Source organism: Oryctolagus cuniculus, chromosome 9, assembly GCF_051225735.1.
Source record: "Oryctolagus cuniculus isolate XC-2025 breed Fujian yellow rabbit chromosome 9, ASM5122573v1, whole genome shotgun sequence".
Classification (NCBI taxonomy): Eukaryota; Metazoa; Chordata; class Mammalia; order Lagomorpha; family Leporidae; genus Oryctolagus; species Oryctolagus cuniculus.
Window position 1 is genome coordinate 123,614,155 of NC_142875.1, and position 23,453 is coordinate 123,637,607.

At 52.6% G+C, this 23,453-nt stretch overlaps 1 protein-coding gene and 2 long non-coding RNA genes across 6 annotated transcripts in view; 1 reads left to right on the forward strand and 2 right to left on the reverse strand.

Moving 5' to 3' along the window:
* Window positions 1-270: 270 nt before the first annotated feature.
* On the reverse strand, window positions 271-5,049 carry BHLHE41 (basic helix-loop-helix family member e41). The gene is made up of 5 exons (XM_051850356.3): window positions 4,623-5,049; window positions 4,398-4,461; window positions 3,986-4,093; window positions 3,539-3,650; window positions 271-3,090 (listed from the first exon to the last, which is right to left on the reverse strand). The coding sequence occupies exons 1-5, from the start codon at window positions 4,682-4,684 to the stop codon at window positions 2,027-2,029; spliced, it is 1,410 nt and encodes a 469-aa protein (XP_051706316.1). The 5' UTR covers window positions 4,685-5,049; the 3' UTR covers window positions 271-2,026.
* A 1,633-nt stretch (window positions 5,050-6,682) lies between these two features.
* The window catches only part of LOC108176986 (uncharacterized), a 63,996-nt gene continuing 47,225 nt past the window's right edge, over window positions 6,683-23,453 (reverse strand). For 2 of the 4 annotated variants that reach the window (XR_016213601.1, XR_016213598.1), the window contains exon 5: window positions 21,844-21,979. This is a non-coding gene — a long non-coding RNA (uncharacterized LOC108176986). Of the gene's footprint in view, window positions 8,539-10,276; window positions 10,321-10,406; window positions 10,493-15,850; window positions 17,875-19,339; window positions 19,437-21,843; window positions 21,980-23,453 lie in introns of those variants that run through there. The other 2 variants (XR_001793695.4, XR_016213596.1) reach the window with 2 other exon arrangements.
* LOC149124754 (uncharacterized) lies at window positions 15,868-22,147 on the forward strand. Its single transcript, XR_016213619.1, has 2 exons — window positions 15,868-16,066; window positions 16,900-22,147. It is a non-coding gene; the product is annotated as an uncharacterized LOC149124754 (long non-coding RNA).

Genomic DNA, 23,453 nt, shown 5'->3' on the forward strand with positions numbered 1-23,453 from the left:
CGTGAGAACATCAGCAAAGTGGGTCCAGCGTAAACAAACCACACAAGGGATTGGCAGGATTTTCTTTTGCACTTTTCATTGAGATACATTGGAAATAAGCAGGTAGACACAGCCAGAGCCTGGAAGTTTGCAAGAGTGGAAACGTAGACATCAGGCCAGTGATGGTAAAAGGTCGAATATCTGAGAACCTCGATGCTTTTCATCCCGATTACCACAGATACCTGAAAAACTGGGCATCCATTCTGTCTTTTCAATTATTAGACAATCTCGTATCGTATATTAAAGTTTTTATTCCTTAGTAAGAATTTTTTAAATCACAAAATAGTGTGGCAATATTTAGGTAATAGAACTTATGGAGTGCTGAAAATACTAGAATATAAAGATAATTTCTAGTTTATCTTCACATACTAAACTTTTCTAAACCAGCTGGTTTCTTGCAGACAGTATTTATTTTTTTTTAATAATTTAAGACAGCGTAAGCTTGTACCAAGCATAAGCATTGTAACAAAAGTGCAACTTTTCAGCAAATCCTCCCCAAAAGATATTTTAACTCAAAATATCATTAGCACATATTTTCTCCCTACAAAAATAGCATGTCAGACATCATTAATTGGATGTATTAACAACTATGTACATAAGAGCCACCTTGTAGGCTAAGAGTTTAACGTTGCTTAAACACAGCGTTTGAGGCAAACATTAGCAACAGCAGCAGCAAATGCACCAAACTGACTAAAAGACCCAGATATCTTCTTCACTCACAGTCAGACTGTTGTGTCTCACCCCTTACATAACATTCAAGTGAGATTTCTCACAGTGCTACCTTGGCAACAAACTAAAAATATCTAGACAAGGTCTTGGTTTAAGCCTTATTAAAAAAGCTTTCTTTGTGATTATCTGGTATCTGGTTTGGTCTCCAGAAAATACAGACTTGGAGATAGGAAGGCCACGGAGGGCTTCATTCCACATCTTCACAGCATCCCCACCAAAGCCCGCGGGCTAAAAGCTCTCTTCCACCTTCGCCACTTAGCAGAATCCAGGACAAACCAGTCTGGACTTGTTTTCTGTTTTGTTTTTAGATTCAGTGCACTTTTTTTTTTTTTACAGTAAAGATTACAAAAATTTAGGAACTGATGGATGAAATCATGGCAGTGACGCTAGATGCACTTGAGATAATCTATATGCATATATTTATCTATACACATATAAATCTACGTACATAGATGTAGCCACATCTATGTAGATAGATGGATGGACTCCGAAGAAATTAGGATAAGTCAATTGAGCCACGGTCAATTTCTCAATAAAGTGCTAGCAAAGGGACCAAGGGGCGACCCTGACCGCTTCCCGACTCCGGAAGACGCCCCACACGGCGCGTCCCTCCCTGAACAGGGGCGCGTGACTGAGACCACCGAGGACGAGGTGGCAACCAGAGCCGCGGACTCCCCTCGGCTCTGCGAACACGCATGCCTTCCCAAAAAGCCGAGCGTTACCAAATACTGGAGCGAACACCAATTCCCCAAAAATCCACCTGCCCACCCCACCCCCCCAGCCAGGCGGAGCAGCTCCGAGGCGCGCGCAGCCTGCCGAGACCCTGCCGTGCCCCCTCCCCACCCGGTCGGCGCCGATCGGGGGCGTGGGAGGGGTCCGCGCCGCTCCCCTCCCCCGGTCCCGGGAGCGCACCCGCGCAGCGGGGTTCGCTGGCGCGCGCGCGGCGCGAGACCCCGGGACGAGGCTGGAGAGGAGGCGACGCTTCCTGGGGCGGGGAGGGGGCTTCTCCCGAGAAAAAGCAGGGTGCGCTCTGCCGCAGAGGCGCTCTCCCCGGCCGCGGGGGAGGGAGCTGGGGCGCTGGGGGGGGGGCGTTAGTGTGTGCGGGGCGGGGGCGGCGAGGGGCGAGCAAACGCGCGACTCCCAATGTACACAAAACACCTGCTTGACTGTCAGCCCGGCGTGCGCCTCTGCACACCTCCTCCCTCACGGCGTCAGGGCTGCCGCGACCTCGCACCGGCGGGACTCCGCGGGCGGGCGCTCAGGGGCCGTCCTTGCCGGGCGGCGAGGGCTCTTCCTGAGCGCCGCTGCCGGGGTTCCCGGCCACCGGCAGGTGCGCGCGGCCGTGCGGGTGCAGCGGCCCAGGGGGCGCCACCTCGTGCGGCAGGAGGGTCGCGGCGGCCGCGGCGGCGGCCTTCTCCGGAGGCGGCGACAGCACCGAGGACAGGCAGGGGAAGGCGGCGGCGGCCGCGGCGGCCGCGGCGGCGGCGGCGGCGGCGGCCGGGGCGGGGATGCCGGGGTACAGCAGCGGGAACGGCGCGGCGGCGGCCGCCGCCGGGTACAGATACTTCTCCAGGCCGCTCTTGTCCAGGAAGGGCTGCACGTAGGCGGCGGCGGCCGAGGGCGAGAGGAAGTAGAAGGGCAGGCAGAAGGGGGCCGCGGCGGCCGCCGGCTGCGCGAAGGGCGCTCCCCCGCCTCCGCCGAACGCCACGAGCGAGCTGAGCAGGGCGGCGTCCGGTCTGAGGAGCGCGGCCGCGGCCGGGTCGGGGCCCAGGAGCGCGGCCGCCGCCGCCGCCGCGCCGCCCCCCGGGCCGCCGCCAACGCCAGCGCCGCCGCCGCCGCCGCCGCCGCCGCGGGCATCCAGCTTCAGCCTCTTGGGCGCCGGCGAGTCCTCCCCCGGCGGCTCCTGCTTGATGGTGACGCGGCCGGCGCCCGCCTCACGGTCCGGCCGGGCCTCGGCCTCGCCGCCGTAGCCGCTGTCGGTGTCCGTGTCGTTCTCGGCGGCGAGCTCGGCGCTGGGCTGAGTCCGCTGGATGACCGGCACGCAGTGCGCCGGCGGCTCCAGCTTGTGGCCCGCGGGGCCGGCTGCCGCGGCCGCGCCGGCGCCTTTGCCCAGGGGGACCTGTTGAGTCAACGCCGGCGGGGTGGGCAGGAACTGGGTGGCCACGGCGTGCAAGTGGTTGATGAGCTGGACGCAGCGCGGCTCCCTGGGGGTCCAGCTCTCGAAGCGGGAGAGGTATTGCAAGACTTCTTTGGCGCAGGTTTGAAATCCCGAGTGGAACGCGTCCAGGTCGGACTGAATGGGCGACTTCAGAGACCGCTCCCCTGGGGTGGGCGTGGGGTGGGGGTGCGGGGCAGAGGCATGGAGGGAGGCAAGGAAAACACAGCCGGTGAAGCATCTGCCAGTCACGTGGGCCCTGCGCCGACTGAGGGGACCTGGGCTTCTCCTCCGCCGGCTGCCGGGGGGAGGAGGAGGAGGAGGAGGAGGAGGAGGGCGGCGGGGGTGGCGTGCGGGGAGGCGCGCTGCTCGCAGCCAAGACCCCGAAGTAAGACAGGGCGCAGCCGCCACTGGAATACAACCCGGCGCCTTCCCTAGGGTGATGCACCGGGGAAACGGGCCCCTCCCGGGGACGGCACCGTCTCGGCCACGGAGCCCACGGTAGCGAGCTCGCGGGCCTGGGGAAGGGGTGGGGGCGGGGCGTGCGAAGCCCGCTGCGCCCGGGGCTGCCCTGCAGGCCGGGCTGGCCTCCCCCCACCCCCGGGCCGCGCTTACCATTCTGCAAAGCGAGGATTTTCTGATGCTGCTGTTCGGTTAAGGCTGTTAAAGCTTTCAAGTGTTTCAAAGTTAATTCCAAGACTACGGCTTTCTCCAGATGCCCCAGGGTCTGCAGCGGAGCAAAACAAAAAAGAAGGGGGCACTTGGTTACCTACCCCCCCCCAAAAAAAAAAACCCCACACATCCGGCTTCCTCGGCTGAGCTCCCCCCAGCACAGCAACTCGGGCGCACACTTGGAAGGCGTACGCTTCCTGAGCCTGCGTCCCAGCGGCCAGGTTAGAAATGCCTGCCTGCCTGCCTTAGCTGGGAGCCCTACTCTGAGTCTACGGCACAAGTTGTATGGCAGGCCTGGAATATTTACATTGATTCCTCTCCCTCCGGGAGTCCTCCCAGGCTACCCACACGCCCTTGGAGAGCACCAGAGCGTGGAAATGTGCGTCTTACTGTCAATTTCAGATGTTCAGGCAGTAAATCTTTCAGCTGAGCGATGCACTCATTAATTCGGTCTCTTCTTTTCTTTTCTATCAATCTGTGCGGTAATTTGTAGGTATCCTTAATGTGTGCGAGGCGTGGGAGAGGGAAAAAAAACAGTAAGCTGAATATTCACTTTCTGGGTACAACATCCCCCTACCCCAGCGTCCCCCCCATACTTATGTGATAAACTATGCCCAAGAAATCTCTTTTCTTCTGGACTGTTCTGAAATGCGATTTAAATTCAGGTATGATGTTTGGTATCCCCCTGAGAACAGCCAGTAAGGCTACTTAAAATTCAGTTGGGCAGAGCTTCCCTGTGAAATCAATGGCCCTAATTAACTATCCAGGCAGGTTATGCGAAACATGGGAAACTTAGACTTACCTTGGTGTCGTCTCGTTTCATGCCCCTTTTGGGCTTGCACATATACAAAGAGGAATAGTCCAGTCTGCAAAAACAGAAATCAGCAATCAGGCACCATTCGGGAAGGGGTTCTGCCCTCGCCCGCTCCATACCACTTTCTGGAAAAGCAGCAAAAAAATTTAAAAATTAAAAAAAAAAATCAGACCGAAGCCTAGACAGGGATTCGCAAGGGTGCGTGCACCTTACCCTATAAAATCTCTATGTTCCAGTAACTGTCTCTCTTGCAAATGCGGAATTCCTTCGTCCATGTTCGAGCGGTCCGTGGCCTCGGCTTCGGTTCGGGGGGATCCGCGCGTCTCCAGGCGCTCTCTCGCTCGCTCGCTCTCCCTCTTCAGTGCGGTGTGGAAAGTGTGAAGCAGCGGGCCCCCCCGCGCCGCCCGCCCGCCCGCTCGCACACACGCGCGCACACACGCGCGCACGCACCCTCGCCCGGCCCCGCTGCGCGGCTACTTTGCTCTCACTCCGGGCAGTGTTTGGCCACAGGGCACGCGCGTCGCCGGCCAGACCAGCACCCAGCTCACGTGCGGAACGTACCATCCGCGGTCCAGCCCGGAGGGGGGCGGGCGAGGAGGGGCCGCGCCGGGAGGGGGCGGCGGGACACGGCGGCGGGAGGGGGCGGGGACACCTGACCAGGGCCACCGGAAAGGAAAAACAACTTCGGCCAAGCGCTTCGTCTCCCCGGAGGCGCTGCAGGCGGCGGGGGGGGAGGGGCGGGGAGGGCGCGGGGGGTGCGGGGCGGCCCCGCTTCCCCGGCTCGGAAACGCGACTCTCCCCGTGCGTCCGTCATTACGGTGCAGAAACGTGAACGTGGCTTTTTTTTTTTTTTAATTTTTTATTTTTTTCGCTTTCCACCGACTGTGCCGCTGGCTTGGAGCGGAGAAAGGAAAAGAGAAAGAGCCTTCGCGGCGGGTCCCACTCCAGGCCCGAAAGAAAGCTGCAGACTTTGCGCCCCCGCTCAGCGGCCTGGAAGGGAGGACCCCTGGGCGCTGGGGGCAGGTTCCCCTCACCCCCCGCCCCAGGAAAGGGGGCAACTGGGCATCAGCCCCCGGCCCCCTGAAGGGCTTCAGATGCATGAAAACGCAGTCACTGGGACCGAGTGTCCCTGGGCCACCTAAACTTCCCGCAGCGGCCGGAATTGCGGTGCCACTCATCACAGCCGCAGCTGACGCCGCCCGGGGCCCCGTGGGCTCCCGGAGGAGCGCGGGCGGGGGGCCGGGGCGGGAGGAGGCGGGGGCTCCGGCAGTGCGGCAGTTGCCGCCCGCCAGCCCCCCGCGCCCCGGGCGGCGCCCGCGTGCGATCAGCCACGCCGGGCGTGTGCAGAGCCCACGCATACTACCGCTGGCACCTCCACAGCCTCCCTCCTTAATCCCGTCTCCGGCGGGTACCAGCACAGGGCCAGCAACGTGAGCCGACCTGCCGCGCTGCCACATCACTGCGCGGGGAACCCGTGCGCGCGCGCGCCCTGCAGCCGCGGCGCGGGGCGCGGGGAAGCACGGGCCGCGCCACCTCTCGCCGGAGCCACCCGCGAGCGTGACTCACGGCCAGCGGGAGTCGCCGGGAGACGCGCACTGCCCGCGCCGCGCCGCGCCGCGCCCGGCTGGGGGGCCTTGGAGGCCGCGGAGAGCGCGTCCTGCGGGACTCCCGGGTCTGCGGCCCCGCTGCCGCCAGCTCCTGTCTCATGACGCACGTTCACAGATAACGCTGCTGACAGTTTATGTAGCCATACATATATAAACAAATGTGGATCTCCCGCGGGCTGTTCCTGCGCCCAGCCCAATATTTACACTCTCCCCGGTCATCTGCGAAAACACTGGTGACGGCCAGTGGCACGTGAGCCCCGGGGAGGCGGACGCCGCCTGCACACGCACCGGGGCGCAGCAGGGAAGGGGGCCGTCGCTACGTGTCCCCCGGCCCGCCCCGCCGCGCGCGGGTTCCGGGCGCGGATCTGGGTCGCGGCGAGCGCGAGTCACGTGGCTGCGGGAGTCGCGTCTCCTCCCCGCCTCCGGGAGCCGCCCGGGCCGCGGCCGCGCCGCGCTGCTGCAGTCTCCCGGGTCCGGGGCGGAGACGCGCGCCGCGTCTGGCTTCGTGACTCGCGCGCCGGCGGCCCGGGCTCACCCCGGCGGGAGGAGACGCTCGCGGGCCGCCGGGTTCCCGTGGGAGGCTTCTGGCCGGGCTTCAGCTTCTCCAGCGGGGGACGTGCTCTGCACCAAATAGGCAGCGGAATCAGCATACAAAGTGAAAAGGCATTTAAAAAAAAATGCTGCTTTTATTTCAAAACCCGATCCGCTCTTCCCCCGGTTTCCAAGCGGCTAGATGATTAATTCCCTCTGATGAGGAGGGCAAGTTGGAACCCTAAGAGCGGCTTCTCCCTGCGGCACTGTGTCATTTTTTCCTCTGCTTCTTAACGCACCAAAAAGTGAAAGGGGGGAAGGGCGGGGCGGGGGGGGGGAGGTGAGGTCACTAAAGTGAATAATTGAAAATTCAGGACCCCAGCCCCTTGTAGAGGGGAGTGTGTGTGTGTGTGTGTGTGTGTAAAATTTTGTTCCAGAACGCCACTTCACAAACGATGAATATATAGGGAGAACGCAATGAAGACAGGATCCTTGCATCCTGGCGGGGCCGCTGGAGCAGCGAGACAGCACGCAGGCATCCTGCAGGGCAAATCCGAGGGCCAAGTCCAGGGCTGCCCCACAACTGGTTGGGGCAGGAGGGACCCGGACCGGAGCCCTGAGCATCTAGGGTTCCGTGAGCAGGTGAACGCCCCACGATTTCAAGCAGGCGCTGTGCCCGCAAATGAAGCTTTCACAAAAACTTGTCTTCCCCTGCGTTCCGCTCCAAGCGTCCCTCTTCCCACAGCCAACATTTTTTGTTTTCCTTTTCCACACCTTTCCGCTGCTGATGCAAGCTCGGGCTGTCGACGCGCTCTTTGCCAACGTGTGATCTCCTTCGTTATTCTTGCTGCTCCTTTTCCTCTCTTCTTTTTCATGCTCACCGTTTTACTCATTCCCCCTTTCTTCTGTCTTTTCCTTCCTTTCCTTGTCTTTTTTCTTGTCCTTTATCTGTCTCTCTTTCCTCCCTCACTCCTCTTTTCCCTGACAACCAGGAGGTGGATTCGCAAAGTTAGTGGGAAATGAAATTGAAAGGTAAGACGTTTCTGTTACACAAACATTTGAAACCCATGCATAGTAGGCTTCTTGCATGAACTTTTTAAACACGCCTAGTATATAGCAGGATTAGAGCAGCAGACGCCATTCTAAGCCTCACACGGTGCACACATTCATCCTTTCCACAACCCTATAAGGTAGACGCTGTCACTGTCTCCATTCTAGATGACAAAATGCTTCCCCAGTGAGATTAGGAACCGTGTCCAAGTTCCCAGAGCCAGGTCCATGACCCACTGATGTGAACAGCAGGAGCCAAGGTGTGAGGGCTGAGCACCTGCCGTCACCGTGGTCTTCGGTTGATGCCCACCTTTGTTGCATTGTGCGTGTCAGAATGTGTGGCGTGAGTTTTGCAGGAGAGAGAGAGAAGGGAGAAAGGCTGGCACTGCGCCCGATGGCAGAGGCTGGACCGGTGTGACAAAAAGAAGGGTGGCGATGTTTTTGCCATGCCTGTGAGTCACTTGGCCAGCATCTGGCTCCAACTGTATGGATTTAAATACAAATATCCCAATTGGTTGTCATAATTTCCTACAGACGGACAATAGAGGGCAACTTGGAAGAGACTGATGGCTCACCATCTCCACGGAGCAAACCACACCAAACTCTGCCAAAAGCTTGAGGTCAGCAATGGGAAAAGCTCACCTGTGGTGAGGTTAGAAGGAAGAAAATCTTCACCTGTCTAAGAAAGGCACAGACAGCGGAATGCTCTTTGGAAATGTCTAAAAATAGGTTGAGTCTTATCTTTTTAGGAAGGCTTAAATGCCGTCCTGCTGGAAACCAAGATTCAGGATGAGCGCAAAGCCCCTTTGAGCTTATAATTAAAGAATTTTGGGATGCTTGCTTTGAATGAAAGATACTCATCTTTCTCCTTTTCATGGATCGCGGAGAGCTTCTGCCTTTGCTCTTCTTTGGTTACTCAGGGAAATCACTACCTGTAGAGACTGAAGAAATCGAACATGAAGCTCAGTTTTCCCCTCTGCCTAAATGTTCAGAAGGCCTGCAGTCATCGTACGCACCCTCTAACTTGGAAATATCTTACCCTGTTTGCTTGCAAAGTCTTGGATTTCCAACAGAAACTGAACTCTCCTGAGAATGTTAACATTCCCGTGGACAAAAGAGATTTTCTGGTTTTTTAGGGTTCTACAAGCCCTAACCCTCTCTGGAGAGGTGACTCCAGGGTGTTCTGGGGACCCCAGGTCAGACCCAAACTAACTGTGCATCTCTGATGATGTTAAAGGTCCAAGGTCAGTCCAGGGTGTCAAGCCTCCTGCCTGTGATGCTGTGAACACAGTCCTCAGATGGTGCTAGGATTTGGGTACTAGTCTGATGTTCAATGTTCCCCGGAGGCCCATGTGTTAAAGACTTGGTCCCCACAGTCTCATATTGCTGACACGACAGGAGGGTGGAAATTTAATCCAATTATGGGTGTGGAACCACTGGGAAGTGATTAGATTGGATTAGGTTGTTAGGTTCCAGCCCCCTGAATGAGTCCTGGTGACTTAGTGAGGAAAGACACAGACAGACGGACATGGTCCTTCTTGCCATGGGATGCTTCTGCTAGGCAAGAGTGCTGTCACCACATACTAAGCCATGGCAGCCACTGGAGCTTGGACTGTGAACCTCCAAAACCAGGAGCAAAAATAAACCTTCTCTATTTACTACTCAGTTTTCTCAGATCTCACATTGCAGTGATGACAAGCTACCTCACACAGACAGGCAGATGCTTGTCCTGATCACCTCTCTATGGGACAGTGAACACGAGTTAACAGCCAATTCACATCATTTTATATGAAAAAGAGGACATATAGTCCATAAAAAACTAAAATCGAAGCCTGGAGAGCAGGGGTGGGACGGGATAAGGATCTTTGAAAGCTTCCCCAGGAACTCTTCCTGGCTTGTGCACCTGCTCTCAGGGCAAAGGGCTGATGTTGTCAGGCACACGGCAGGAAGAAGGGTGCCTAGAGAAAGGATCTCAGGAGGGAGGGAAACCCCAGTGCTACTCACTGGGAGCCAAATACGGCTTTAAAATATTGACGATGTTACTTGCTGAAGGTATCAGATTTAAAACCCCAGAATAGAAGGTTAGGCGTTCCAACTGCACACTCAGCAAATCAGCTGAGTGGCACATGGGTCCCCTTTGAACATGTAAAGGAAGTTAGGTCTTTCCACAGACTACAAGTCAATGTGCCTCTGTGGCTGAAGCATGCATGGGATTCACCTCTATGCTTATGTCCTACTACCCAGCACTTGTTTATTTACTCATTGGTCTTTGAGTAGCACCAAGGAGATCACATTAAGCATAGGAAATAAATTTTCTTCCTGCTGGAATCATTTGTATTTCTGTACTTAGGTCACTTTCACAAACATATGATTTAATGTGTTCTTAGTGCTGCTGGGTTATTGACATACAAAAAACACAAAGCAAAGAGCCACACTTGAGGCTGCCACAGGGGAAATCGCCCAACCCAGGACTTTCTGCTCCCAGTCTCCCTGGGCCCCTCCAGCGTCCCTGAGCTTCTCCTGCTGATTGCAGCCGATCAACAATGAGGCAGGATGAGGGTGGGAGGAGCTGACAGACCCCTAAGGACTGGCACTAAGTGGCTCTTACGCTTTGCCAGGATTTTTGGGTCAGTTGGGGAGTGGCACCCAGAAGGGCTGCATGAAGAGGGGGCTTCTTACCTCTGCGTTTCCCATGTTACTACTGATGAAGATTCTCGCAAAACCTTCAAAGGAAAACATATTTATGCAATGTAAAGTACGGTCAACTAGGACAAAAAGACACCACTGTACAGCCACTTCTGTCACTCACCTGCCTGTCCGGTGCTTCGTGACGTCTTGGAATCAGTTGTCAGATGCTGTTCTCAGCACACAGGGCCATCTATCATAGAGGGTGCTCTTTGTAAAGACGAGGGAAAGACGAGGTAAGGATTTTACCCACACTTGGAATTAGGATTTTTAGTGTAAGTCTTATTTAGCAAGATTTTAAATTGAATATTATTAGAGAGAGATGGATAGAGGAAGAAAGAGTGAGTTCCCATCCTCTGATTTATTCCCCAAACCACCCAAGGCTGGGTGGGGCCCAAACAGGGAGCCAGGAATTCAATCTAGGCCTCCTGCTTGGGTGTCAGGGATCCAACTGTCTGAGCCATCAGCTGCTGTCTCCCAGTCTGCACTAGCAGGAAGCTAGAATCGAGACTGAGAGCCAAGACTCAAATCCACAAAGAATGGGACTATCTCGATGGGTGTATTATCTGCTAGGCCGAACACTTGCCCATTAACAGTTAATTTAACACAAGGATTCCTGTGTAGTAATTTCTCCCCCAGAGGTAATATGATTCAAATACTAATTTTAATCTCACTCATAAGGAAAATAATGGAAATCTAGGCTCTATGGGAATATCAGTTAAGTGGTAACTTTGAGCCAAAGTAACAGACGCTTAAACAAATGAGCATTTCTGTTGTGAGCATATAGAAACAAGACCAGAAGCAAGCAGTCCAGAGGGGAGGGAAGTAGCAACAGTGCCACCAGTGTCTCAGACCCCGTCTTCTTGCTCCGCTCTTCTCCGTCCTCCAAACTCAAGATTGCCTCATGGACATAAGATGGCTGCTGGAACACCTGCAGGAAAGGCTATTACACTCCACCCAGTAACTTCTGCTTACAAGTTATCAGTCAATCCTATTGCAAGGAATACAGTTTTACAGCTGAAGCTCCCCAGCATTATAGGGGGGCTTTTTAATAAAGTGGGAGCCAGGAATAGACAGTGAGTTGGCACTTGCCATCCTTGGCTCTTTTTGTCTCTACTATGCCATGAGAGTTGGCATTGTCCCTTTCTTATACCCAGCGACTTCATTCCAATCTCAGAAAAATCTCAGCTGCCCATCTGCAGTTGTGCAAACTTAACACCTCAAGCCCGTGGTCTTCAGCATCTGTATTTTTGCATTATAGGAGGGCATTGTAAGCCCCTGTCCTTCATCCTGTAGATTGCAAATTGCAGACGCGCATTTTCTGGGGCAATGGTTGTCTTTCTTTTGAAGTGGCAGCACCAGCTCCTCTGGCTGTTCTGTCTCTGCAGCTGTGCCTTCGGTCCCTGCCATCTGGGGACACCAACTTCCAGCAGAAAGTCACTCTCTGCGGGCTCCCAGCAGAATGCAGCCAGGACGTGGCACTTCACCCACTTCCAGCACAGCTGTACACCACAGTCTCCACAGGGGCAGGAGGTTTGGGGCAGAGCTTCGTGGTGACGTTTGGTCCTGGGGTAGACGCAGTTGCTTGGACAGGGATGACAGCAGTGATTTTTTTTTTTTTTTGACAGGCAGAGTGGACAGTGAGAGAGAGAGACAGAGAGAAAGGTCTTCCTTTGCCGTTGGTTCACCCTCCAATGGCCGCCGCGGCGGGTGCACCGCACTGATCCGATGGCAGGAGCCAGGTACTTATCCTGGTCTCCCATGGGATGCAGGGCCCAAGCACTTGGGCCATCCTCCACTGAACTCCCGGGCCACAGCAGAGAGCTGGCCTGGAAGAGGGGCAACCGGGACAGAATCCGGTGCCCCGACTGGGACTAGAACCTGGTGTGCTGGCACCGCAAGGCGGAGGATTAGCCTAGTGAGCTGTGGCGCCAGCCTGACAGCAGCAATCTTGCAAACACTGTTTACTTCTCACAATTCTTTGAACTGAGCGCTTTGAACTCTGCTCTACAGATGCACAAACTCAGGTTCCGAGACTTTACCTTGTCGTGCAGTAAAAGACACAGGCAGGGAGGAGAGAACCCAAGACCCGAGGTATGCTCCTGGCTGTTTACCTGTAGGAGTTTCTCCTCTCCCCATCTCGCCTTCCCCCATCCAAACTTGTCACCCCTCTTGTTCTTGGGAGCCACCGCCAGAGGCTCGGTGATTGGAGGGGTCGTCGACAGAGGATGGAGGTGGTGGCAGAGGGTAGTCCCAATGCTCTCTCATAGGAAGCAGCGCTCCTGACACTGGCGTGGAATTCTGGGTGTGCATCCTCAGATGGGCAGGTGCCTCTCAAGTTGTAGTTCGATCACCAGACTTGCCCAGAGACTTGGAGTCTGCAGTTCAACCCTCAGCCTTTAGGCCAATGTTTACGGTGATTATAGACGCAGTGCACTGGGACATCCACTACGGACCCAGTAGTGAACTTTGTCTTCACGGACAGTCCTTGTCTGACAGCTTACGGGGTAGGGGAGCAGACGTCCTGAAGAAGAGAGATCGCTAAGAAAGCTGACTTATTATGCTAAAGCTATTTAAGTTCTCCAAAAAGTCTCCACTTCGGTGCATTTGCGAAACACAACTATGCTGCTCCAGTAATGCACTTTAGAAATGACTCCAGTGTTGTCTGTGGCCTCCGTCCATGGGTGAGCCTTGTCTGCCTGGAGTCAAAAGACCACTGGACAGGAGAGCGCTTTGTACTCTGCTGCCCTGGCCTGCGGAGACTTCGTCACACCCACTCCAGTCCCCCAAATGGCCCTGATGTGGGTAGGGGTGCCCCTTCCACACCCACCCCTCCAGACACACAGCTTTCTCTTGTATCCACCAACCTGGGGTTGACAATTGGCTTACCTCGTTGGGGCTCCATGCCCTCTGTAGGGCCTGGAGGAAGTTCTTCCTTATCCACAGCCCCTCAACCCTGACGGACCCCAGTGGCGTGGGTACTCCCTGGCAGGTGCCTCTCACGGGGGAGATTTAGCCAGGGCTGGATTAGCTAACTGCCTCTGCCCCAGAGCAGGCTGGAGTGCTTCCCAAAAAGAAGGTCATTCCTTCCGATGGCTCATAGCTTCCCAAGTACAGATGTGCACGTCCTGCACAGCTTCCTCGCCGGCCGGTGCTCAACTCGCCCAACTCCGCTCTGGCCTTAGCCATTCACCCTGGAAACGGGCTGCAGGGCTGGCAGCTTGGGACAGCCCAATGTCTACTTCCCTTCCAGCTGCACGGACTGGATAGCAAATTTAGTAAGACAGTCTGACCTTTATCCAAAAATGTGATTCTCACTTCTTTTTTTTTTTTTTTTTTTTTTTTTTTTTTTTTGGTAAAGATTTGTTTCTTTGAAAGTCAGAGAAACAGAAATGGAGAGACGGTGGGGATCAGGGGTGACATTTTCCATCTGCCAATTCACTCCCTAGATGGCTACAACAGCCAGGGTTGGCCCAGGTTGAAGCCAGGAGCCAGGAACTTGTTCCAGGGCTCCCATGTGGATGTCAGAGACCCAAGCACTAGGAGCATCATCCAATGGCGCCCCAGGTGCATTAGCAGGAAACAGGACCAGAAGCAGAGCAGCAGGGACTTGCTGCACCACAATGCCAGCCCCTCTTTGGTCACTGTTAAGCCCTTGCTCTCCTTCATCTCCACCTCCACCACTATGCAATGAATTGCAATGCCGCATGGATTCTGCCTCTGAAGTGTACGTAAAAACATCTGTTTCTTTTCATCTTTGCTGCCTGCCCTCCAGACCAAGCCCTCATAGTCTCTCACCCAAAATACGATTCCTTCTTTATTGCTTTCAGTAGTTGAGGTGTTTTTTTTTTTTTTTTTTTGATAGGCAGAGTGGACAGTGAAAGAGAGAGACAGAGAGAGAAAGGTCTTCCTTTGGTTCACCCTCCAACGGCCACCGTGGCCGGCGTGTTGTGGCCGGCGCACTGTGCTGATCCAAAGGCAGGAGCCAGGTGCTTTTCCTGGTCTCCCATGGGGTGCAGGGCCCAAGCACTTGAGCCATCCTCCACTGCACTCCCTGGCCACAGCAGAGAGCTGGCCTGGAAGAGGGGCAACCGGGACAGAATCCGGCGCCCCGACCGGGACTAGAACCCGGTGTGCCGGCGCCACAAGGTGGAGGATTAGCCTAGTGAGCCGCGGCGCCAGCCAGTAGTTGAGGTTTAATAAGGGAAGCAGACACCATGCCAGATAATTCAAGCAAGAGAGATTTAACAGGATTTTTAAGAAAAAGATTTAAGAGACAGAGAAACAGAGAAATACATCTTCCATCTGCTGGTTTTCTCCCCAAAGTGGCTGCAATGACTGGGGCTGGGCCAGGCTGAAACCAGGAGCCAGGAGCTTCTTCCAGGTCTCTCACGTGAGTGGCAAGGGCCCGAGCACTCGGGCCATTTTCCTCCGATTTCCCAGGCGCTTTAGCAAGGAGATGAATGGGAACAGCCAGGACAAGAACCAGTATCCATATGGGATGCTAGCCCTGCAGATGGTGGCTTAACCTGCTGCACCACAGCGCCAGGCCCCAACGGAGGGGATTAAAGGCATATCTAACCTTTGAAAGGCCGGAGTAACAAAGGGAGGGCTAAATGGGTGCTATTTTTCAGGAAACCCCAACACCCGCGAGGTTCGGGGGCCTGAGCAGGAGCGGCTGACTTGCTGGAGAAAGCCCGCGAGAGCACTGGAAACCTTGCACCTGCACCCAACAACCCTTGCAGAAACACGGTGCAGCCCTTCTCTCCCGCGTCATTCATGACGTCCTCTCTCTGGCAGAACCCAGGGATTCTGGGCAAATGTGGTCCCAAGCTTCTCCCTGTGATGAGGCCAGAGTAGAAAAGCTGAGTTGGCAGGAGTTGACGGTTGCCATCTCACTGTCCACTGCTGCCGCCCACCTTCTCTGTCCAGAACACGGAATCCAATCAGCATGCCGATCAAAACTCCTTAACCGCTTCCTGCTTCCATTAAGTTCAAGTACAAATGGAGACCTCCGTGCCCTGTGGGCTGGCTCCGGCGTGCACGCTGCATGTCCTCTCTCAGCTCGCCTCCCCTCTGCCCTGCGGAATCCCAGCTCTCTGTCACATTTGTTTAATGCCCCTTGCTCTCCAGCCCCCAGGGCCTTTGCACAGGCTGTTCTGATCGGAACCCTCATCCTAGCTCCCTTCTTGTCTTCCTCGTGCTCCTCTTCATGAGAAATCGAGTTCCGAGACCAGGTCTGTCTCCTTCTAGAAGCTTCTGTTGCCCCTGAACTTCTCCCGCATAACACTTGGGCTGTTTGCAAGACAGACTCCTGAGCTGGTTGCGGCCCTGCCCCTGTGCCTAGGAGGAGGATGAGCAGAGAACAGCCCCACCACTGTTTGTCAAACGACTCCTGGGGATGCTCCACCACACTAAAGATGAACTGAAGTGCAGCTGTTCCAGGAATCGCCTAAATGACAAGTCATGGCCAAGTCATCTCATCTCAAGAGTCCTTCCACCTGTCGGGAGCGGGGAACATGAGACCGGCTCCCACCCTCCCGCCCCTGCACAGCTTTCCAAAGCTGGCATGGCTGTCGCCGGCAGGGTCCCGCTCCCTGCGCTGGGGGCGCTGCATGTTTATTCCTTGGCCTGACCGGGCATGTGAACATTAGGAAGCCAGCAGCACGGAGGGTTGGATGCGCACCCAGAACTGCAGGCACCGGGTGGGCTGCAGGGGCTTCAGGGAAGCACTGGGAACCGCTGCTGTCGCTGTGCCAGGTGCGACGTGATCTGCACTCAGAGGTCAGGAAGCCCTGGCAGGGCGCTCCCTAGCAGCCTTGGGAAGCTGGCACTTGTTGCTTGCAGGACTTTCGCTTCCTTTCACTGTATGCCTCAGCGAGGCGGAGAGACCTCAGGGGCTGGAGGGAGGCCAGGCGAGCTCCACAGGTGGTCCAGAGACCACGGCAACCTCCGGGGGCACGGCTTTCCGAGGCTGGGCGCAGGGAGGGGGCGCCGGGGCTTAGCTTGCCGGTCTGCTGGGCCCAGTGGCTCACAGGAGGGGGTCCTGGGGCAAAGCCAAGGAGCTTGGTTACCAGGAGTGCAGAGAGAAACAAGCCCCGTGCCAGGACGTAGGAGTCAAGCCGCAGACTCGGGAACAAAGTGGGAGGGTTGAGAGCCAGTGAAGCCAATCGGTGAGGACGCCAAGCTGGTGGGCGCGGGGGAGGCAGCGGCGAGGGTCAGCGCAGGGGCCGGAGGGCCGGGGGCCGGATGTGGGATGTGGGAGGCCCGAGCAGGTCTGCGAGCGCACTGCGGGCGGGGAAGGAATCTCCTGTCTGCACCCGGGACCCCTCTCCCCACACCCACCTTACACTTGTCAGTCCCAGAGTCCCCTTGCCCTAAGTGCGTTTTCAGAAAGACAGCGTCTCCTGCTCCAGAGGCTGCCACATCAGACCACACTCACCCACACAAGCCAGGGACGGGAAGCCAAAAGCAGGCCCGTGCGAGGCCCGACTCCTTCCACAGGCATGGCTGGCCGGGGCCGCTCTGAGTTGGTTTTGTTGTGGGATAATGGCACTGATGATTTTTCCGGAACCTAGGCTTTTTTTTTTTTTTTTTCATCTTACAAACTGCTGCAGAGGCACTGAAGGCAATGAAGCAGACACGTCACACGTCTCCGTCCGTCCTTGTCTGTTTTCACCTTGCTGCCCAGAGTTCAAGACGAGGAGGACCACGGGTCCAGCGCTGGCTTCCTGGAGGAGCACTGTGACCCTGGGCAACTTCGTAAGGAGTCTGCTTTCTCAAAGGCGACACAGGGAAGGCAGTGCCTCTCACCGACTCGCGGTTGTGACAGTGTGCGGAGGGCACCTGCGACGTGGCAGGTGAACAATCAAAAGTGCCTGCAATTCTCCCCATTGCAGCTGCCCGGTTAAAATTAGACAGATCACAGAAAAATACGACTGTTCGAAAATAACTGAAGAATTGAGTAACATATTTTAAGTTCAAGAAGTAAACCCATTGCTTCCAATGATCCTTTTCTTTTCTAGCAGGTGAATTAACACGAACACAGAAGGCCAGGCCTGTCCATGTGATTTTCCATTAATGAGCTATAAGGCAGGGTCCGCTTTATTCCATGTGCTAGTTGGAAATAGGGCCAGTCCCAAGCTTATGCTTTTAAATCTTATTATTCAGGCCACCCTTCTGAGAGGTCGCACAGTTCCACATGTGTACGACCGTGGCAAGGGGGAAATGCTGCTGGCCTACGCTAGCCGGAAGTTGAAGCCTTGTTTGGTTCTCAAACGAAAGACATGGCTGGACTCAGCTGCAAACTTTGGTAGCGGGTTAGGGAAGAGATTCTGGGTGATGTCTCCTTCACCACAGCAAGTCTAATAATGACAGCAAGCACCTTGTGGCATTTGTTCTGCGCTATGCTCTCTTCCAGTTTTGCAAATATTAACCCATTTAAATGCACATCCGCTAAATGAGTTATTGTGAAAATGACTTGGAGAGAAGGAAGAAACTGAGGCATGCGGCTGAGTCATCGGTCGGCACTGTGTCTGCAGCATCAGTGTCCACAGTCTATACTGCTCTCTCTGCAATGGCCTCCCAAACATCTGGGCGAAAAAGGGAACATTTCTACTCACCTTCTCTGATTTCTGCTGGGAGAAGAGCAGGCTCATGGTGCCAGAAGGAATGGCGGCCTGGAGTGTGAAACCCTGAGCACAAGGTTAAGTTGCCACTGTTTGCCTGACCTTGAACGACAAGGTGCCACCCTTCTCCCAGCCTGCATGTCCTCACTCAGCAAGCGCCTTCCGACATGCAGGAGAGGCCCGGGAAGAAGACGGTACCTCTGAATATATCCCGGCACGCCATAACTCTTGGTGTTTTATTTTCCCCTGAAAAGCAAATTCTCAATTCTGTTGAATTTTTCAGCTTAAAGAAATAGGGTAAAATTGCATGACCAAATTAACAATTGTAGAGCTTCTTCTATGTACAAGTCACTTGCTAAATCAGTGCTGTCTAATGGAACTTTTTGCAATGATGGAAATATTCTATTACGCTACCTGTCCAATATGGTAGCTGCTAGCCACATGCGGTGACCAAACACTTGAACTATGCTTAGTTTAACAGAGGTACTGAATTTTAAATTTTATTTCGTTGTAATGAATTTAAATGTGAAGAGCCACCTGTCACTGGTAGCTATCCTACTGCATAGTGCAAATAGAGATGCTTTAATCAGGTCCAAACACCGAGTGATCAGCAAATCACTCTTTTAAGAAAGCTAGGGCAGTTTCTTAGCCTATTTTTCTCTAGGGAAACTAGGATCCTCATCGTTCGTGTAGGAAGAAAAAAATATTGATTTTCTAGCATAAATTCAGGAAATGTGGAGAAACTATAGCCATCATCCTCTCCAAGTTCTAGGATATTCGACAGATTCATTTTAATTTTACTGGAAACCAAATCATATAACTTACCAACATTTTAAAATACTCAGTGCGAATTTTCTATGATTGTTTTAGTTACATCCCATAGTAAATAGTAATACGCACATTTTGATACCACATATAACATCACGTATACATAACTCAGGCTGAGAGGGAAGTAGTGTGCTAACTGTTTACACAATCCTCTCAGGAAAGTATACGTGTGTGTGATTTATTGTACATTTTATTACTATAAAGGATGCATAGCAAAGCACACATTTGTACATAGCAATGAAATATGCATCACTCCTGTAAATTCATATGGCTAATTGATTCTTGCTGAATGTTTTTATTGATTTTTTTCTAAACCATTTTATTCTTCGCCAACCTATGGTTGCGATGAATTCACAGATATAATTCCAACATGAATGACGATTTATACTTTTATGTTAATGATTAAGGCGAAAGTGAAACAATAAAAACATTGGTTACAGCCCCACTCATTTGTCAATATGAGCAACTTCCTTACTAAGTCAGATAGTAATTTTCACAGACTGGAAAAATGTTTACTCAATCGTTTGTGTTGTTCACAACAGAATGACTGCAGACTACACAAGATAATGATACACTTTTAGATCTAATCAATGTGACTAACCTTTTCTTGGTCACTTTCTCCATCACAATCCACAAAACGTCAATTTCTCGTGGGCAGCATTTGCTGATTTCCATGGTGTCAGTATTGCCACCAGGACCTTGAAAATGGAGTTAGGAAAATGTAAGATACAACCTCAAGAACTTAGCTTAATAGCAGAATAACTAGGAAGTGACTAGTTGTGAGTATTTATCTTTGTTTTTAAAACAATTTACTTAAGTTTATATAGCTTAATTTCTGACACTGTCTGGCCCCAGAATTGTCCTGTGTCCATCATCAGTTTGTGAAATTGATGAAGGATCCGTCTTTGCCAGACTCACTGTGCGTGGGAGAAAGGCCCGTTAGCCTCCGAGCCTTCCTGGGTGTGCTCCGGCTCTCTTCTACCTTCCTCCCGGGAGCATCCTGCCCAGGCTCCCGGCTCCTAAGACCACCTTTATGCTGCCAACTTGCAGGTGCATGTTCCCACCTTTACTCTCCATTACAAGCTCCAGAATCAGCCAGCCAACCTCCCACTTGCTGACTTCCCTCCCAGCCTGCTACATCTTCGACTCTGCACGCCCTCCAGTTTTCATCATTTGCTGTCAGTGATACCACCAGGCACAGGGTGACTGAGCCCCAATTTTGGGGATCACCCTTGGCCTTCTATTTAATTAATCTGACACGGTCAGTCCATCAGCAAGTTCTGTTTCTTCTGTTCTGAAATAGTTCTTGAATGTCTACAATCCTTTCCATTTTATTGCTAAAGACCTGGACAAAACCGCCGTCTTTCATCAAGCCCACTCACAGGCTGTCTGGTCTCCCTGCCTCTACCTTCTCCCCCACAGAAGGAATTCTGCAAACCATAAGCCAGCTCAGGTCTTTTGCTTAACACCCTTCCAGTACTTACTTACCATAACTGGACCAACAGCCATATTTCTTTCTATATACATCATAGGTGGGATAAAGGGGTCCCAAAGATACCCACACCTTAAACCAAGGGTAGTCTGATCCTGCCAAAGCAACTGCAGGTGGAATTTAAAATTCAATAACTCTATAGCAGACTAATTTTTAATTTGATAATTTTGTATGGCCCATGAACAGTGTTATACATATGCAAATGACCCTTGCTGGAAAGACGTCTCCCCAGCTCTCTCTAATCCCTGGAACCAGAGAACAGATCACTTTACATGGCAGCAGGGACTTTGCAGCTATAACTAAAGGAAGGAGCTCGAGCAGCAGGTGTTGTGGCATAGCAAGTCAGGCCTCCTGCAACTCTGGCATCCAAATGAGCACCGGTTCAAATCCCGGCTGCTCCACTTCCACTGCACTTCCCTAATATTATGGCTGGGAAAGCTGCAGAATTTGGCCCAAGTGCTTGGGCCCCTGCCACCCACATGGGAGACCCAGATGGAGGTCCTGGCTCCTGGCTTCAGTCCAGCCCAGCTCTAGCTATTGCAGTTATTTGGGGAGTGATCTAGCAGATGTATCTGTCTCTCTCTGTCTCTCTGTCTCTCTGCCCTTCTGTCACTCTGCCTTTAAAATAAAATAAATACAAAATCTTAAAAAACAAAGAACCAAGAAGCTTGAGAAGACAAGATTACCTGGGGTTATCCAGATGAGCACAACACGGCTCCCTGAACTGAAAGAAAGAGACAGAAGAGAGGTAGAGGGAGATACAGTGGTGCTGGCTTTTGAGAGGCAGAAAGGAACCACCAGTCAATGCCTCAATGAGTTCAGCTTATAGGATGCAGCCTATAAGCTACCTGGGTGCAGGTGCACTTCTTCAGGACCCCAGTGATGAGGACCCTGCTGGCTGGCCACATCCTCCATGCCCTGGCTCTGCCTGCTCTTTGCTGGGGGCCGGCTCATCTCCACCAGAGTGTGATTCTCGAGAGACTCAGCACCTTCCCCAGGTTCTAATCAGGGGACTGACTTCAGGTTATGCTGCGTGGAGCGAATGGAGTAAGATGTGTGTCATGTGTTGTCCCAGGCAGTGCTGGAGGAGACCTGTAGTGATCTGAATAAAACTAGGCAGTGGATGATCCCGTCGAATGTTTTAGAACTGACTTTCTGAGATAGCAGTGAGCAAACGGAATGGACCAACAGGAAGTGCTGCCTTATAGAGTATATGTCAGGGGGCGGGGCAAGCTCTAGTGCCTCTACTTAGCACTTTATGATATTGACATCTTGCATTCTGTAACATTTGAACTCACTTTCACCTTGTTTCAAGCATGGCTTGCCGGAAGCTTATCTACATCAGGTGGAAACACAAAGTCTAAGGTGATGCATTTCTCTTTCTGAAAAAGCTTCCTTTATTATGATGAGCTGCTCTCAGTTGCGCTTCTCTGTGGCATTTCCATTCCGAAATGTCTTCAAAATAAATGAAGACTTCACAGGGATCACGGTGGACAAAAGGCCAGGTCCGTCTGATCACTTCCGGCTAATCTACTACAACTACTCTTCTCATCTGTATGGCCGCACACTCAGACCTGCCGGCATCTCTTGCAAATCCTGGATTTTTTAAAACACAGGAATTCTTATTGTTCCTCATTGAGCATAACTCTTTATTTAAAGCTTGCAACTTGAAACCCTGCACGCCATGTTGGATTTCACACGAATGGCATTTTTCTTCTTTGACATTTATCTTCTGTAGAACAGCATTTCCTGTAAGTTGATGAATATAAGGATTACTCTCCTGACATATAAAAGCTATTTTTAAGTTGGTTATAAGTATGATGAAGTTTGTGCATTCCATCCCTAATGTCCTATGTCTATTTGTTTGTGTTGCTGTATGTATTTGTAAAAATTCAACAAAAGCTGACTTATCCATAATTCTCATGACTGTACATCTATCAGAAGATAATTGGTGACTATAGTGGCACTGCTTATGAACAAGTTATTTTCTAAGTCATCAAATGAAAAACTTTACTCCCCAACAATTTCTTTTCTAAAATTTGTATTACTTATTTGAGTGGTAAAGAGATGGGGGAGGGGAATAGGGGGAGAGAGAGAGAGAGAGAGAGATGGACAAAGAGATAGGGTTCTCATTCTCTGGTTTATCTCCAGATACCCACCATTGGTAGGACAGGCTGGGCAAAAACCAGGAGCCAGGAACTCGATCCAGGTCTCCCCATGGGTGGCAGAAACCCAACTGCTTGAGCCATCACTGCTCCAAAGTCAAGAGGCAGAGCCAGGATTCACATCCAGGTTCTCTGATGAGGGCTAAACGCTCAGCCTCCCTACCACAATGATTTCAATGTTTTGCTTTTGCGTAAAAAAAAATTAGGCTCAAAAGTGGTCTAACAGCAGTGTTGAAGTCCAACTTCACCTTTGTATGACTTTGACCTTGGGCAAGTTACTTACCTTCTTTCAATCTCATCTCTCACTTACTGAAAATCCTGTCTCACTCTTGAGTTTCTCATGAGAATCACACAAGGCCATCCATACACACATTATTACCTCTGAGTACACACTGGCTGCTCTTATCTACAGCTGCAACAATAATAATATGGTGGGAATATTCTCTGTGAGACGTATGTGGTAATTCCACTGGTCAAATAATGAGATGACCCATTCCTCAAGTACGATACCTATTATTATAGTTAATGTGTGTATATGAGCGTGTGCATGCGTGCATTGCCACATACCCCCCACACACATGCACACACTCCCATACAGACTGCATCTGACATTTTAAAGGAAAATTCTAGAATTTAGATCCTTCCGCATTTGTATGCCTGTGTTCTCAAGGTCAGTACTTCCTCATACCCTCTGGAATGTCAGAAGACACATGAGCACATAACTATGCTATATGGTGTGCTGTCTCAAACTTGAAGACAATTCCGGGCAACTGAACACCATTCTAACCCAGGGCACCCATGGTTTATAGCTCCCTCTTGATTGTGTCAGGAAGGGCTCAAGGCCAAGCTCACAGTAGCCATAAGAAAAGCAGCACGTGGGAGAGAGCAGAAACGGACCTGACTCGAGGCGGTGCACGGTGCTCTGTCTTGCCCACACTAGACTCGTGTGCATGGCTTCGCATGAAGCCTGGTGGTGACCTCACACTGCTGAATATGTGATACCGAGCAGCGGACTCGCATCTTTGTGACAATGTCTATATGACACCCTCACAATTATC